The 16,048-nt window shown below is 43.7% G+C and overlaps 2 protein-coding genes across 4 annotated transcripts in view; both read right to left on the bottom strand.

Moving 5' to 3' along the window:
* Positions 1-5,654, bottom strand: part of LOC310989764 (integrin alpha-3-like) — a gene marked incomplete at its 5' end in the record, with an annotated part of 58,082 nt that extends 52,428 nt beyond the window's left edge. Inside the window, one exon of the mRNA XM_083976912.1 lies at positions 5,497-5,654. Coding sequence (XP_083833038.1) covers positions 5,497-5,654 — 158 coding nt within the window. The remainder of the gene's footprint in view (positions 1-5,496) is intronic.
* A 9,462-nt stretch (positions 5,655-15,116) lies between these two features.
* Positions 15,117-16,048, bottom strand: part of LOC310989688 (globoside alpha-1,3-N-acetylgalactosaminyltransferase 1-like) — a 31,006-nt gene continuing 30,074 nt past the window's right edge. For 2 of the 3 annotated variants that reach the window (XM_083976831.1, XM_083976830.1), the window contains exon 12: positions 15,117-15,526. In XM_083976831.1, the coding sequence (XP_083832957.1) occupies positions 15,385-15,526 (142 nt within the window). In that variant the 3' untranslated portion in view covers positions 15,117-15,384. The remainder of the gene's footprint in view (positions 15,527-16,048) is intronic. The other variant, XM_083976832.1, reaches the window with a different exon arrangement.

Genomic DNA, 16,048 nt, shown 5'->3' with positions numbered 1-16,048 from the left:
GGTGTGTCTCAACCATTAAGAGATTGTTAATTTTTAATTTTTGTGGGCACGCTCTTTGGCATGGGTCTGTTACAGAAATTGATTTTATTTTTGAAGTGATTAAGAAGTTGGGCAGTAGGTGCTGTTTTTCATGTTTTGTGTCATATGGTGCGTAAAGTGGTGAGTGATCTAAGGGAAGATGATCAGATGGCGATGCTGCACAGTGGTGTCTTGATGCGTTGTGGTTGTTCAGCGGTCGTTGGTGTTGATTAAGTAGTGTTGCACAATAGTGGCCTTGCATTTTTTACATTTAATTTTTTTATTTTTTTTGGGGGGGGGGGGGTTGAGGGTGTTACTGCTGGCCCTGACTGAAAGGCCACCGCACGCTACTGCACAGAAGTGGTGGTGTTTGTTCGGTAATTCGTTTTATAGACTTGACAAACATCAGATTAGTCGGGGCGGTTTTGGCAGCCCGGAGCCCCCACATTTGGTACCTACACCGGCGGTGGCTAACGCTACCAGTTAGCCCCTAGCGCTACCAGTTAGCCGCTAACGCTACCAGTTAGCCGCTCGCTAGAATGCTACTACGGGGTTGAAAACCGACTTCCGTTGTGGTGTGACGCAATGGATCATGGGAAAATAAAGTGGTGGATACTAGTGCTACAAGCTCCCGCCCCGCTCTGCATCTGGCTCAGAGGTGAGAGGCTTCAAAGCTCGGTGTAGCTGTCAAGGTATAACAGGTATAGCTCACCTGGTAGAGCAGCAAGAGATGGTAATACTACTACTACATAGTACTACTACTCAGAGGTGAAAGGTATAACAGGTACTATAGCTCACCTGGTGAGTGGAAATATCAATTTTGGGTGAACTATCCCTTTAACATTTCCATGTTTCTCACATTCTCTGTTATAAACAGTTTTCTTGCTCACCCTGACGTTTCTCCTGGTTTTCCCTGGTAAAAGGGTTTTCCATGGAGTTTTTCCTCAGTGGATGTGAGGGTCTAAGGACAGAGGATGTTGTTATGATGGGATGTAAAGCCCTTTGAGACAAACTGGTGGTAACAACAGGCTATATTAGCCTAATAAAACTGCCTTTTCTCCCTGATGCGATGTGATTGGTCGGAGTCGGAGACGTCTGTCTGACCCGAGTCTGCAGCTGCTGCAAGGACACAGGGACGTCTGAGCCCCAAGGACACACACACACACACACACACACACACACACACACACACACACACACACACACACACACACACACACACACACACACACACACACACACACACACACACACACAGATTCATTCATTTCCTGTCCAGACCCGACGTCTTCCAGCTGAACACACACACACAGCAGCTCAGGTGTGTTGCCATGGCGATGAGATCACTGGTGTGGTGTCATGTGTGAACCCAGCTCAGTTTGTTCAAGATGACATCACACACCCGGAGCTTATTATGGAGCTTTACAGTCACGGCACGGTCACGGCTCGGCTCGGTAAAGGTGCATTTCCACTACAGCTGAGTTTGGAGAGACTCACTCGTCTGCACCTCATTAAAGGTCCATTGTGTAGGATTTCCTCCATCTACACTGCAAAAACTCAAAATCTTTCCAAGAATATTTGTCTTATTTCTTGTCCAAATGTCTCATTTCTAGTCAAAACTAATCTCTTTCCACTTAAAATAAGACTAATCACCTAAAAATGAACTTGTTTTTAGATCATTTTCACTTGAAATAAGTAGAAAAATCTGCCAGTGAAAGCAGGTTTTTGTGTTTGTAATCAGAAAGAAAAACTTGCTCCACTATCAGATTTTTCTACTTATTTCAAGTGGAAATCAGCTTGAAAGAAGTAAAAAGTGTCTAAAAACAAGCTGCTTTTAATGTGATGAGTCTTATTTTAAGTAGAATTAGATTTGTTTTGACTAGAAATGAGACAAATATTCTTGGTGAGATTTTGAGTTTTTGCAGTGTACTGTTGTGGTTGTTTATCTCAAGCAACTCAGTCGTATTTTTCATGCTGCATTCAGGTGAAATTGGGCAGACGGCAGATGGACATAAACAAGCCTCTATGTAAACAAGTGGTCCGTCAGCACGAGGCAAAACAATACACGTGACAATATGTTGTCATGGCGATGTCGTATTGTTTTACCGTCTTTCTCTGGACTTCTGTGACTAAAATGACATCTGGTTTGTTAGTGACGACCGTCTGCCCGACTGCAGGTGAATGCAGCATCAGTGTAACGCTCCATGTAGATATGAACGATATGAACGGCTCATTCAGAGCTGAAAGGAACACTTCACTTTGTTGATTAATGACAAACACACTGAAGAACCAAATAATACATTTTCATGAATAGACAACAGGAGAAGTTACGTAATGTCCCTTTAACAGACCACGATGGTTTTCCACACAGCAACATTTAACTCAGGTGAAGGAACAACAACAGTCTGGTACAGATCAGTTGTTGCTGTTGCCACTCTGTTTGAAATTTCCGGGTTTGATTCTCATGTGGGACGTCGCGCTCGTACTCTTCCAGTGACGACGCTCTGTCCAATCAGTGCACTGCAAAAACTCAAAATCTTTCCAAGAATATGTGTCTTATTTCTTGTCAAAATGTCTCATTTCTAGTCAAAACTAATCTCTTTTCATTTAAAATGAGACTTGTCACCTAAAAATTAACTTGTTTTTAGATCATTTTCACTTGTTTCAAACTAATTTTTACTTGAAATAAGTAGAAAAATCTGTTTTTGTGCTTGTAATAAGAAAGAAAAACTTGCTCCACTATCAGATTTTTCTACTTATTTCAAGTGGAAATCTGCTTGAAAGAAGTAAAAAGTGTCTAAAAACAAGCTGCTTTTAATGTGATGAGTCTTATTCTAAGTAGAATGAGATTAGTTTTGACTAGAAATAAAACAAATATTGTGTGGAAGGCAGTCGGCTGACGTCACGTTATAGTTTCGCTTCGGCTGCTGGGAACCAGGAGGAGGAACTAAAATAGTTCCTGGTACCAGGTACTAGGGCTGGTGGAAAGGAAAAGAAAAAGAAAACGCTGTACCGTGCCGATCACAGAGCAGCAGGTCGAACTCCTGACCCCTGAACTCCCCTCTGTGTGTGTGTGTGTGTGTGTGTGTGTGTGTGTGGTCCATTAGCAGCCAATCCAATTAGAGGAGGTAAAGAGGTGGTTGTCATGGTGACAGTGGAGAAAGACAGCTGGGTGACCTCAGAGTGACCTCATCAGCTGCTCCTCCTGGGCTGACAGCAGTAGGACACATAGAGGACAATACAGTAACAAATAAAAACATCAGTTCATAAACCAAAAAACAAAATAAAACAACACAACAAAACAAACCAAACTGGTCAAACTGGTTTCTCCTCTGATCCAGAAGAACTGGACCTGGTTCTGGTTCTGGTTCTGGTTGAGGACTGAGGGGCTCTAACATCCCTGGTGCTGCTCTCATTATTAACACTGCAGGGCATTCACCTGACTCTCTATGTGTGTGTGTGTGTGTGTGTGTGTGTGTGTGTGTGTGTGTGTGTGTGTGTGTGTGTGTGTGTTGTAGTGTAATAATATGCTGCATGTGTTCTTTAAATGAAAAATACTTCAGACTCTGTTACACCAGAGGAATTCACTCAGTCTGGTCCTCGTCTCTGGACCAGGTCCATCATGAAACCTGTTCAACCACTGACCATCATCTCCACCACTGAAGTCCAACCAGTATTATACAACAAGTAGTTCCGACCAAGCAATCTGATTGGTCAATAAGACATTTAGAACGTGCTCAAATCAGCATTACAGCACGGCTGACTCATCACTGAAAATATTACTTCGCCATGTCATGTTGTTTACACATCTCCATAGTGTAACGGATGTGCACTCACTCCACCCATAAAAGACGTGCTAACCAACCCGCCAAGTGGTTGTCAACCTCTTGGCGAAGAGGTTAGCATTGTCGCCTCCGGTGCGGGAGGTCGTGGGATCGAACCCCACCTAGGGCAGGCCGTGAGAAACACAACGCAGAGGGCCAGATCGACATCGGCTACAATGGCAACATTGATTTTTCCCCCTTTTTATTTTCAGAAACGTCATTTATTACTCGTGAAAATAAATCACAAACTACATTGACCTCCTGTAGGTTGTTCCTGACAGCTGCCAACGTCACATTTATAGAACAATTATGTTATTTTATTTTTTGTTAATATATTGTAAACCTCCCCGTTACAGCCGAGAGGATTGTCTCCCTCCCATGTGTGTAACGTTACAAAGTCGGAGAGACACGAGTTGTGATCGCGGTGAATATGTTTTTAAAATATGTCCTGGAGCTGAATATTTCATTGGATAAAACGGAGGTGATTACCTGTATGTTTCTCTCTCTTGCGCCTTTTGGGCTTTTAAATAGTCTGGAGTAATCGTTTGTCTTTCTCTATCAGCTGTGTCGGCGACACGGCGCTATAACTTCATTTACATGCAGAGTTTGCGGTTGTAGAAGCTACATCTGTGAAAGGAAAAAAACGGCATCTTTGTTATAACTTGGGCGAGTTTGTGCAGTATTGATTTAGTTCGGGAAAGTCCGAGACCGCGTTAAAACATGAACGTCAGCTCAGAGTTCACTCATCTGGGACTAGAACATCATTTCTGTTGCTAGGTCGTTACTAAGGGTCGGACTATTTGCTGTAGAGGTGAACTAGGTTCCATTACACATAGGAGTCTACTGACGTGACGGATTGTGTTTCAGTTATTAGTCAGACCCCATTTATTTCCATGGAAACGGGAAGCACACTCGCAAAAAACTTTACATTTTGAGAGCAAAATGTCCATCAACATGAATATTTATTTAATTATACGCTTTATTTTGTTGGTAATTGTTGTATAATCGCAATATTACCCTCGAGGGTGATATTGCTTAATTCACCACTTGGTGTCTTTCTACATCTTTGCTCTAGTGACTCAGACTCTCATCAGCCTCCTGGTTTTGGTTTAGCCTCCTGTCTTGATCTAATTCTTTTTGTTCAGACTTCACAGAACTTTCATGACCACAACTTCTGAAGGAAATTGCAAAATGGAGCCATATTTCTTCTTTCTCTATCCACAAGTTTCCGAACGTCATCTATGGTCAAAACTGGCTTCCGGTTTTGCCGGTTTGGTGGAATTTTACGTTTACGTTTCCATGGTTTTCAGTTGTTGTCATAGTTGCGGTAAACGCATGGATCTATTAACGCTGGCTTTTAACACGGATGTCAGTCTGTGTGATATCCACTGTTAAAAGCTGCTGTGATGATCCATGTGTTTTACAGATTTACATTGAAAAGAAAGAGAAAAGAAATCCATGCATTTACCGTGACTACCGAAACCATGGAAACGTAAACATAAAATTCCACCGGAAGAGCAAAACCGGCAAAACAGGCTACGTTGTTGACGTTCAGAAAAAGGTGGATAGCTAGATAAAAGTAGCCATGTGTTAAAATGCACCAGAAGACGTCTTTACACCCCCATCACCTGGAGGAGTTGGGGATCAGACTCACCTGTACGTGTGGGTCTTCAGGTCCAGGTGCAGAGCGACCGACAGACCGAACAGAGTCCCGTCTCCTCCCGTCTTCACCAATGGGAACGAAGTGTCGAGGTTGAAGGCCACGCCCACTCCCACGCAGACGCCGAGCAACACACACACACCAGTCGCCATGGAGACAGACACCTGAGAAAACAACAACAAAATGAGGGGGGGGGGGGGGGGGGGGGGGGTGCTGCCGGGCAAACCATCTCTGTCAACATGGGAATCAAACCCACGATCTTCAGGTGAAGACAGAGCTGATCAGACAGACTCTGATATGGAGCTGGAACCATATTAGGTTACCTGTGTTTATAAACATGTTAACGAGCGCCAGGTGGATTGTTTATGAAGTTAACGAGCTCTGGCCTGAGAATCACAGAGGTTACCATGGCAACTCGAGGTGGTTACCACGGCAACTCGAGGTGGTTACCACGGCGATAGGGGCCCCCCAGGCTGAGACAGACAGAAACGTGGAGAAAAAGAGCCATTTTCTGCCTCTGCACCGGTCTCACATTTAGGCTCAGCATGACAAAACGGTAACTCCTATCAGAACAAAACACAGATCAACGTTGCTCTAAGGACTTACTGAAAATGTTGGTACGATTTGGTGTTTCTACAGTAAATATTTTGGAGAGGATGGCAGTTTTAAAACATCGGTCCGTTCTGCTTCTCTCGGAAAATCTTTGTATTGGAGTCAGTAGCCATGTTTCCATCCAAAGTGATTCGAATTACTGGGAAATGCGCATTAAAAGAAATTCGAATCATGTGTGTTTCCATCTACGGACTTTGCACCCCCCACCCCCCCCCCCCCCGGACGGACGGACGGACGGTCTGATTTGAACACATTAGCGCGATTTAGCGCATATGTTTATTACCGTCATAACGCGACCCGTGTGTGTGTGTGTGGGAGAGAGAGAGAGAGAGAGTTGCGCCGCCCCAGACTTTATTAATGATAAACTCTGGATTCGCTGGTTGATAAGTTTGGTTTTTACTGAGGAGGAACTATGAAGAACTGTGCAGTAACATCATTATGAAGGTGTGTGGGGGCTTTTATTTTGCCGTGGCAATGCGCCACAATTAATTAATTGTTGTGTGACAGCGGAAACCCTGATGTTGTCTTGTGAGTGAACTGCAAACATGAGAGTAGATGGGGTGCGCTACGTCACACTTGATTCGCATACAGCTGTTTCCATCCCATTCGAATCATCCAAAACCCGGCCATAGCAGCGTATTTCAGTTTGTGCGATTCGCACAAGGGGATTTTAATGCGAATCACGGCGTTTCCATCATCATTTTCCGATGCGATACATCTCGATGCATCTAAACAGCTGATGGAAACGCACCTAATGAGGAGCAGAGACAGACGTGGCCGCACTCAGAGGCTCCGAGTTTAAATTCTGTAAGTCTCTCTGATATTTTGAGCACATGGTGAGAAACAGAACAAGTTTGTCTACAATTTTCTGAAAAAATTATGTGTGTAGAGTGTAAATTGTGGCCGGGCCGAGTGTGGAAAGAGAAAAAATGTCGAATTTTTGGGGGCTTTCTCTCACTCTGACCGATGATGTCACGCACTCTGACACGAACATTCCGTGCAATACACACCCATTATAATTACATAATTTCTCCAAAAATGATCATGGTCATTGATCAGGGATTGATCAAAAACTATATGACCTATCAAAACGTGGAGTAATACGACAATACACAAGACTTGTGTCTACTGTTTAAAGTTTAAATGGAGTCTCTAGGTGAAAGTATGCCTGAGCAGTAGACGTTTGTTAAACTCCAATGATTGGTCTTTTTCGCTCTTTTTTTTTCCACCCGTCCCATTGACTTCAATGCAATTTTTTTTTGCAAAATTCATATTATGTTGAGAAGAGTAATAGCACACCGATCCCGATCAAGACGCACGTTTTGATATATAATTTGTCCTGCAAGTAGCGAATCGAAATGTGTCCGGAAGATGAAAAAAGACGAAAATAAGTAGGAAAAAACCTACAGTATAACAATAGTGCTCGGTGCGACTTCCCTGTGGCCCTTGTCGCTACCCGATCTGCGACGCTACCGGATCTGTGACAAAACTGGGCTGCGCATGCGCAGACCGGCCGCCATCTTGGACAGCTGCCTACGGCAACTCCACTTGGACAAACTTCATTTGGGCGCTGCCCGATTTGCGTACATGCTTAAAGTTCTGTGAAATTAAAATACGGTACTGTGAAAATGATTAAAAAATAAAACAAAATAAAAACCGCGGAGGTCCGTCATAAGACAGCCGCGGCAGACTCGTTTATTCAGTGAGTGTTGTGGTAGTTGTGATTGTTTGTGGTTGTCATGGTGATGAGGCCGGCGAGAAAAGAGGACAGTAAATATAAAAAGTCCGCCTGTGTTCCTGTTTTCTGAGCATCAAGATCCAGATCACCACAACCAACCCTCAATTTACATTACTAATAAAGTATTTAAAAAAATAAATAAAAAGATAAACCGTCTCTGGCGACGCACATAGGGCAGTGATCCTAAGTCAATTCAACTAAGTTTGTCCAAGTGGAGTTGCCGTACGTGGCTGTCACAGATCCGGTAGCGTCGCAGATCGGGTAGCGACAGCCCTAATAAATGGACAGGTGTAGCTGCTAGCTCCGCCCACCAACGCTTATCAGGCTCCTCCTCCTCACTCAGCCTCATGATGTCATTGGCCAACTTCATGACATCATTTTCCTACTTCATTATGTAACCCTTTAACTTTATGATGTCATTGTTAAGCTTCACAAAATCGTTCTTTTTTCATGACATCACAATCAAATGTAATGACATTGTTGATTTCCAAAATAAAGTTTTTGGTTAATGTTCATTAATTAATGCTAATTTTGTTCTCAAACCAACATTTTAATTTTAGCCCACTTCTTTGGTAACATTCACCCAACACCATGGTTCTATTTTAGCCCATTTATTGGACAACATGAACCCAACAGCAGAGTCGTTTTTATCCCATTTTTTTCCCTCAACCCAACCCTGCTGGTCTAGAACAACCCAGCGTTGGGTTAAATAAAACTAGCATTTTGAAAGTAGCTTTATCCATTGTTCAGATTTCTGTTCTGGAAATTATGCAAATTAGCGCATATTTAATTGGGTATTGCCTCATTTACATATTTAAACATAAAATTTGACAAAACTTGTAATACAAAAAATAACTGTCCTGCTATACCCCAGACTGGCAGACATGCAGAACAATCACAGAGCCACCACAGCACTAATTATGAAAGAATATAGTCATATTTTACATCAGATTAAACAGCAGAAGCTGGGCTACAACGTGTAAAAACCATGTTTATATGACCCAAACACTACTCAAACAAACAACTAGACATCAAACTTCATGAAGCAGCTCTGTGTGGACCCAGTCGCCACATTTCCGGCTCGTATAGCCTACTAGCCTACTGTACATTATGAAAACACATCAGCTAGCGCTCATCTGAAAGAGATTGGAACGACACATAGCAGCCGCGGCTACACAGCAGCTACACAGCAGCATGGCAGAGGGAGAAGACAACAACCAACAAAGTCCAGCAAACACTGATTGGCCAGCGTTGGGTTACCCTAATAACCCAAACTGGGTCATTTTCAACCCAGCATTTTGTATGTGTGTATATACAACTGCTCAAAAAAATAAAGGGAACACTTAAACAACACATCTTAGATCTCAATTAATGAAATATTGCAGTTTAAAATCGTTAGTCAATATATAGTAGAGTGTGTTGAGAACAACATAACATAAAAATGATCAATGTAAATCTGAATTATCATCCCAGGTTGATTTCACACGGATGTGATGATATACTTGGAGTTACAATGTGTTGTTTAAGTGTTCCCTTTATTTTTTTGAGCAGTGAACCAGTTCAAACTCACTGCTGTTGATTCAGAGACTCCCACGATGGTTCAACTTTAAAATGTGACAGTAACAGGTCCAAGTCCAGTTCTAGATCTCAGGTCCAGGTCCAGGTCCAGGTCCAGATCTCAGGTCCAGGTCTCCACAGGTGAGCAGGTCTCAGCAGCTGATTGCAGACCAGCAGCAGCTCCTGTTAGTTAGTTAGTAAAGAAGCTGTTGCTCTGCTCCGTCTGAAGACTGATCCTCACTCAGCTCAGCTCCTCCTCCTCCTCCTCCTCCTCCTCCTCCTCCTCCCCTAATAACTCCCCCTGCCCCCCCCCACCCCCTCCCTAGCCACTAATAACTCCCTCTTCCTCCTCCTCCTCCTCTCTCATTCTCATTCTTCAGTGGTGCTCACTCGGCCTGAAATGAAATCATGTCTCTGTGTCTGTGTGTGTTCACATTTTAACCCGCCCACACACACACACACACACACACACACACACACACACACACACACACACACACACACACATACAGAAACACAGGCCATAAATGGATTTGGGCGTGCGAGGGCACCTTGATTGTCTCTGTTTTTCTCTCTCTTCGCACACACTCCCTCCTCTTATTAATGTGTGTGTGTGTGTGTGTGTGTGTGTGTGTGTTTTACCAACATAATGAATCTGAACACACACACCTTCCTGTCTTTGTGATCGACTTCCTTCTGATTTTTAGAAAACAGTTAATCAGTTGAATTTACACACACACACACACACACACACACACACACACACACACACACACACACACACACACACACCTGATCCTCCTCTGAGGTTTCTCCTGGTTTTCCCTGTTAAAGGGACAACGAGGAGTTTCTATTTGGTTATAAAAAGTCTCATATTAATGTGGATGAATCTCCGTTACCACTTGTTAATGGTCCATTTTAGATAAATCTATGGTTTTGTCTCTATGGTTATTTTGTTATTATTAGTGGTGGTGGAAATGCTGGGCGAGCCGACCAGCGTTTCTTTACTTTCGGTTTCGTGGCGAGTCATGAGAATAACGCCGCCGAATCTCCGTTTATGGTGGGAACTACGACGGTATGTGATCGTCTTCCAACCTCTGACTTTAATTCTTGATGAATGAAAACATGAGTCTGTCTTGCACCGGTCAAAGAATTCTACGGTGCGGAGGCTCATAAATGTAGTGTGGAAACACTTCGCTTTTACAAAACTCCTGGTTGTCCCTTTAAGTAAAAGTCAGAGTCAGAGTAAATGTCTTATTCTCCACATCAATGAATGACTCTAATAGTTTGTAAATGAATGTAAGGAGCTTTGAACTCTTGTTAGTGAGAATGAACTCTTTGAAAGCAGCTGCACTGATGTGCTGCTTTTAGGGGTTAGGGTTTCCTTCTTTGACAAACACAGCTTGTGTCCAATAGGAGTTTAGAAAAAGACCTGAAAGTAACCAGTACTTTTCAGCCTTACTACTAATTAACTCCAGTAAAAGTACTAATATTTGTCTTGGAAATGTATTCAAGTAGAGTAATACAGTAAGTACCAAAGAAATCTAATACTCAAGTAAAGTACAGATCCTCTGGATATGTACTGTAGCTACAAGTACAGTACTCAAGTAACTTTACTCTGTTACTGTCCAACCACTGGCCACTACATGATTAAATGAAGGTAGAGAAATAAATACAACACGGAGGAGGAGAATAGAATATGAAACAGCCTTTATTTCATTCACTGGTGACAGTGTTTTCTCATTTACAGAGTGACACACACACACACACACACACACACACACACACACACACACACACACACACAGCTCGTATCTGCAGCTGCATCAGCCTCATGATGAGAGAGTCTCAGCTTGTTTCTCTCTCTCTCACACACACACACACAGATGTTATCTTGTGTGGTCACGTCCACAAACACCAGTCCGACGACAACAACAACATGAACCCGACAAAGAGCCACTGATCAAAGTCTCCTGATGCACAGAGCTGCACCTGAACGCAGCGCCACACCTGCTGTTTCCTTCCATCGTCATGGTTTCAAGAGAGTAAGGACACCTCTATTGACCCCCGTGGTAAGGGTTTAAGGGTTAAAGGGTTTAAGGGTTTAAGGGTTTAAGGGTTAAAGGGTTTAAGGGTTAAAGGGTTTAAGGGTTTAAGGGTTAAAGGGTTTAAGGGTTTAAGGGTTAAAGGGTTTAAGGGTTTAGGGGTTTAAGGGTTTAAGGGTTTAGGGGTTTAAGGGTTTAAGGGTTAAAGGGTTTAAGGGTTTAAGGGTTTAGGGGTTTAAGGGTTTAAGGGTTTAAGGGTTTAGGGGTTTAAGGGTTTAAGGGTTTAGGGGTTTAAGGGTTAAAGGGTTTAAGGGTTTAAGGGTTTAGGGGTTTAAGGGTTTAAGGGTTTAAGGGTTTAAGGGTTTTGCGCCCCTAGTGGCAGGATATGGGTGTTGCAAAAGCGCCATTCAGAAAACCCATTCACTCCAATGTATGTGTGTTGCCCACTTGCTGGTAAATTGATGAAAACGGCCGTGTTTTTGTTTTTAGGTGTCTTGGTCATATCAGATTATACTTAGAATTTGTTTATTACAAAATGTAGATTGAAACATTCATGTAGACAACTGTTTTTGTTTTTTTAACTCTCCTATGTGTTAATGTTTATCTGTAAAGGATCCTCAATGATGCTATTAACGTGGGTGATCTATAAATGTCCTTAAATTATTGAAAACACCACACTGCTCATTCACCAACAATGCAGAGATGTCAGTTCTTTATTCCTCCACCAGGAGGCGCTGCCATTGGACCAATGCTGTCACTACTCTCTTTCCCAGCGCTCTAGTTCTTCCCTGTGAATGGTGACATCATCAGTGGGCGTGTCTTATTCTAGGCTGTGACATCACCAGTGGGCGTGTCTTATTCTAGTCTGTGACATCACCAGTGGGCGTGTCTTATTCTAGGCTGTGACATCACCAGTGGGCGTGTCTTATTCTAGGCTGTGACATCACCAGTGGGCGTGTCTTATTCTAGGCTGTGACATCATCAGTGGGCGTGTCTTATTCTAGGCTGTGACATCATCAGTGGGCGTGTCTCATTCTAGGCTGTGACATCATCAGTGGGCGTGTCTCATTCTAGGCTGTGACATCATCAGTGGGCGTGTCTCATTCTAGGCTGTGACATCATCAGTGGGCGTGTCTTATTCTAGGCTGTGACATCATCAGTGGGCGTGTCTCATTCTAGGCTGTGACATCATCAGTGGGCGTGTCTTATTCTAGGCTGTGACATCACCAGTGGGCGTGTCTTATTCAAGGCTGTGACATCACCAGTGGGCGTGTCCACCACGGTCACGGACCCTCTGACGACCCCACGACCCCCGACTCAGCTGGTGGGGGCCGGGGGCCGGGGGCCGGAGCTGATCGCAGGTCTGAATCCCTCCTCCATGTTCAGTTCTGTCTGGATGTTTAGTAATATTCCCATAGTTTCCCACAATGCAGCGTGACAAGTAGCCAGTGTACGACTGATGGTTGGTCACTCAGCAAGTCATACATCCCATAATAACATTGTGGTCACAGATGTACAGCATCGATCTGCAACGTTTTAATTATGAGACGTAAAAACTTTATTAACTGAACGCTGGAGTTTTCACATTTTACCACCGAGTTCACTATGTAGAATTATAATATGTAGAGGAGGAGTGAAGGATGAAGGATGAAGGAGGGATGGATGAAGGAGTGAAGGAGTGAAGGAGGAGGAGAGGAGGGATGAAGGAGTGAAGGATGAAGGAGTGAAAGAGTGATTTGAGCCTCAGACCTCTGGACTGTCTCTTCCTTCTCAACAGGAAGTCGTGTTGATAGAAGAACAGGAAGAGACTGATTGTTGTTTGTGGTCTGATAACAGAACATCATCTGGGCTCAATCTGTGTGTGTGTGTGTGTGTGGGGGGGGGGGCTGTTAATTCACTTCCCGCCCAATAATTATAACACAGTAAAACTTCAAATAAAGGCCGAGTCCCAATTAACTGCCGGCTGTAGCGAAAATAGTTTTTGTATTAAACGGCCGTCTCAAATAAACGGCGGGTCAAACGTTGTTTTTCTGGCAGCACATATAGCCTCCCTAAACACAAACATATAACCTAAAACACAAACATATAACCTAAAACAGATTGAAAGGGTCTCGAGACTTTAGAGACGACCGAGGACCAATGAGACGCCTCTCTGGTTGCTCCTGCCGGTCTGTCCACCATCGGCTCGGCTCGCTCCTCCTTTTAAATGACTTATTACTCCTTTTAAAAGTAGCCTAAACTATCTACTGTTCTGATCGCTCATACGCTTATTTAGTTACCTCATGTTGCATTATTATTAGTTACTTCATTCCCTAAAAAAAAAAAAAAAGGACGATGGAGTTAGAGCACTGGAATAGGAGAGTAACAACACCTCCATTGACTCCCGTGGTTAAAGCCTCATGCCCCCTAGTGGCAGGATGTGGGTGTTGCAAAAGCGCCCAGAAAACCCATTCACTCCAATGTATGTGTGTTGCCCACTGGCTGCTAAATTGATGAAAACGGCCGTGTTTTTGTTTTTAGGCGTCTTGGTCATAACAAATTATACTTATAATTTATTTATTATAAAATGTAGATTGAAACATTCATGTAGAAAACTGTTGTTGTTGTTTTTTTTACTGGCCTATGTGTTAATGTTTATCTGTAAAGGATCCTCAATGATGCTATTAACGTGGGTGATCTAGAAATGTCCTTAAATTATTGAAAACACCACACTGCTCATTCACCAACAATGCAGAGATGTCAGTTCTTTAGTAAAACCCATATTCCTCCACCAGGAGGCGCTGCCATTGGACCAATGCTGTCCTTACTCTCTTTTATTCCAGAGCTCTAGATGGAGTGAGCCAACACAGGTGCTGCAGTGTGGGAGAGGAGTGGAGAGACTGGGCGTCCGCAGGGTTTTTGTAACTTGTGGCCGATCAGAGAGGGCTGAGGACGATCTGCCCCGGCCGTCTTTAATGTCTCGAGAAACACGTATCATTCCATCACCGCCTGACGCCACAGAGTGGAGCCTCTTTCCCCAGGAGAAGGACGGTCCAGTAGTTGTTCTATCTGCTGAGGTTTAGGTTGAAGGGAGAAACACTTCTAGTAAAGACCAGGTCCATAATAAACAGCTGTTGATCTGAGCGACTGAAGCAAATGAACGGCCAGACCTTTATTTGGTGTTTTACCGTGATCATAATGATGATCACTAGTGCTGAATGTGTTTAGGTGCAGTGAGCCTGAGTCTCCAGCAGGTGGAGCTGTTTCACCAGGAATCTGCCCTGTCAGGTGTGTGTGTGTGTGTGTGTGTATGTGTGTGTGTGTGTGTGTGTGTGTGTGTGTGTGTGTGTGTTTGTCTCCTCAGGGACTAATAAAGTTAAATTAAATGAAGTGAACGAACGTATCAACATGTTTATGGAAAAATGTTCCAGTTTTTATTAGTAACATAAACAAACATGTGAGGACAGGTGTGTGTGTGTGTGTGTGTGTGTGTGTGTGTGTGTGTGTGTGTGTGTGTGGTACAGGTACAAACCTGTATCAACAGAACCTCGTTAGCTTAGCATCACACATATTTATTTTCTTGACGGCCTGTTAGTGTTGTTCTTAAGCTAGTTAGCTTCACATTAGCTACATGTTAGCTACATGTTAGCTTCACATTAGCTACATGTTAGCTTCACATTAGCTACATGCTAGCTTCACATTAGCTACATGTTAGCTTCACATTAGCTACATGCTAGCTTCACATTAGCTACATGCTAGCTTCACATTAGCTACATGCTAGCTTCACATTAGCCTGGACAGTGCGTGTGGGCAGTTGGAGGTCAGGTGACGAGGCAGACGGTGGATTAGTGTTTCAGACAGGTCTGAGGCAGTTCACAGGTGTCAGTCCGGTTCAGTCCGGTCCAGTTCTGTCCGGTTCAGTCTGGTCGGGTCCGGTCCGGTCCGGTTCAGTCAGACGTTGGGCCGGACCTCGGCGTAGTTCTTGACGACTCCAGAGAAGCGGACGATCTGGACCTCGGGGTCTCGGGCCTTGAAGTCCTGCCACAGGTACTCGGGGGACAGAACCTTACTGGGCTTGTTGGTCCACATGAACCTGGACACACGGGGACAGGAAGTAGCTACAGTCAGATCGAGTCGAAGGCAGGGAAGGAATGCAAAATTGTTCAGAAAAAAATTAAATAAGTCTTTATTTCAAGCTTGTTGTGTAGCGGAAGCTTCTCTTCCTTCGCACTGACACAGGCAGAGCAGTGAACTGAGACACTGGGAGCTTCCGCTACAAACAAGCTTAAAATATAGACTTATTTAATTTTTTTCGGGACAATTTCTCATGTCGGGGCTTCAATACCAGAGGGACATTACATACGAGCAGCATGGAGGTATCTGGATGTTTTTTGGTGTGTCTTTTTGTTACGAAGACAGTTGGTATCCATTTGCAACCGTCATATGGACATGCACTGCTACGCCGAGACCCCCTGTAACTCAGAGAAGCCACGGAGGACTCTGAAACTTCTCCCAGCCCTTAGTCCACATGAGGGGGAGGAGATCATGAGGGAAATTTGAATTTTGGGTGAACTATTCTTTTAATGTGGCCAATAAAAGCAAGATGAAGACACAA

This window comes from Trachurus trachurus, assembly GCF_905171665.1.
Source record: "Trachurus trachurus genome assembly, chromosome: 8".
Lineage (NCBI taxonomy): Eukaryota > Metazoa > Chordata > Actinopteri > Carangiformes > Carangidae > Trachurus > Trachurus trachurus.
This window is presented reverse-complemented; position numbering and strand designations above follow the sequence as displayed.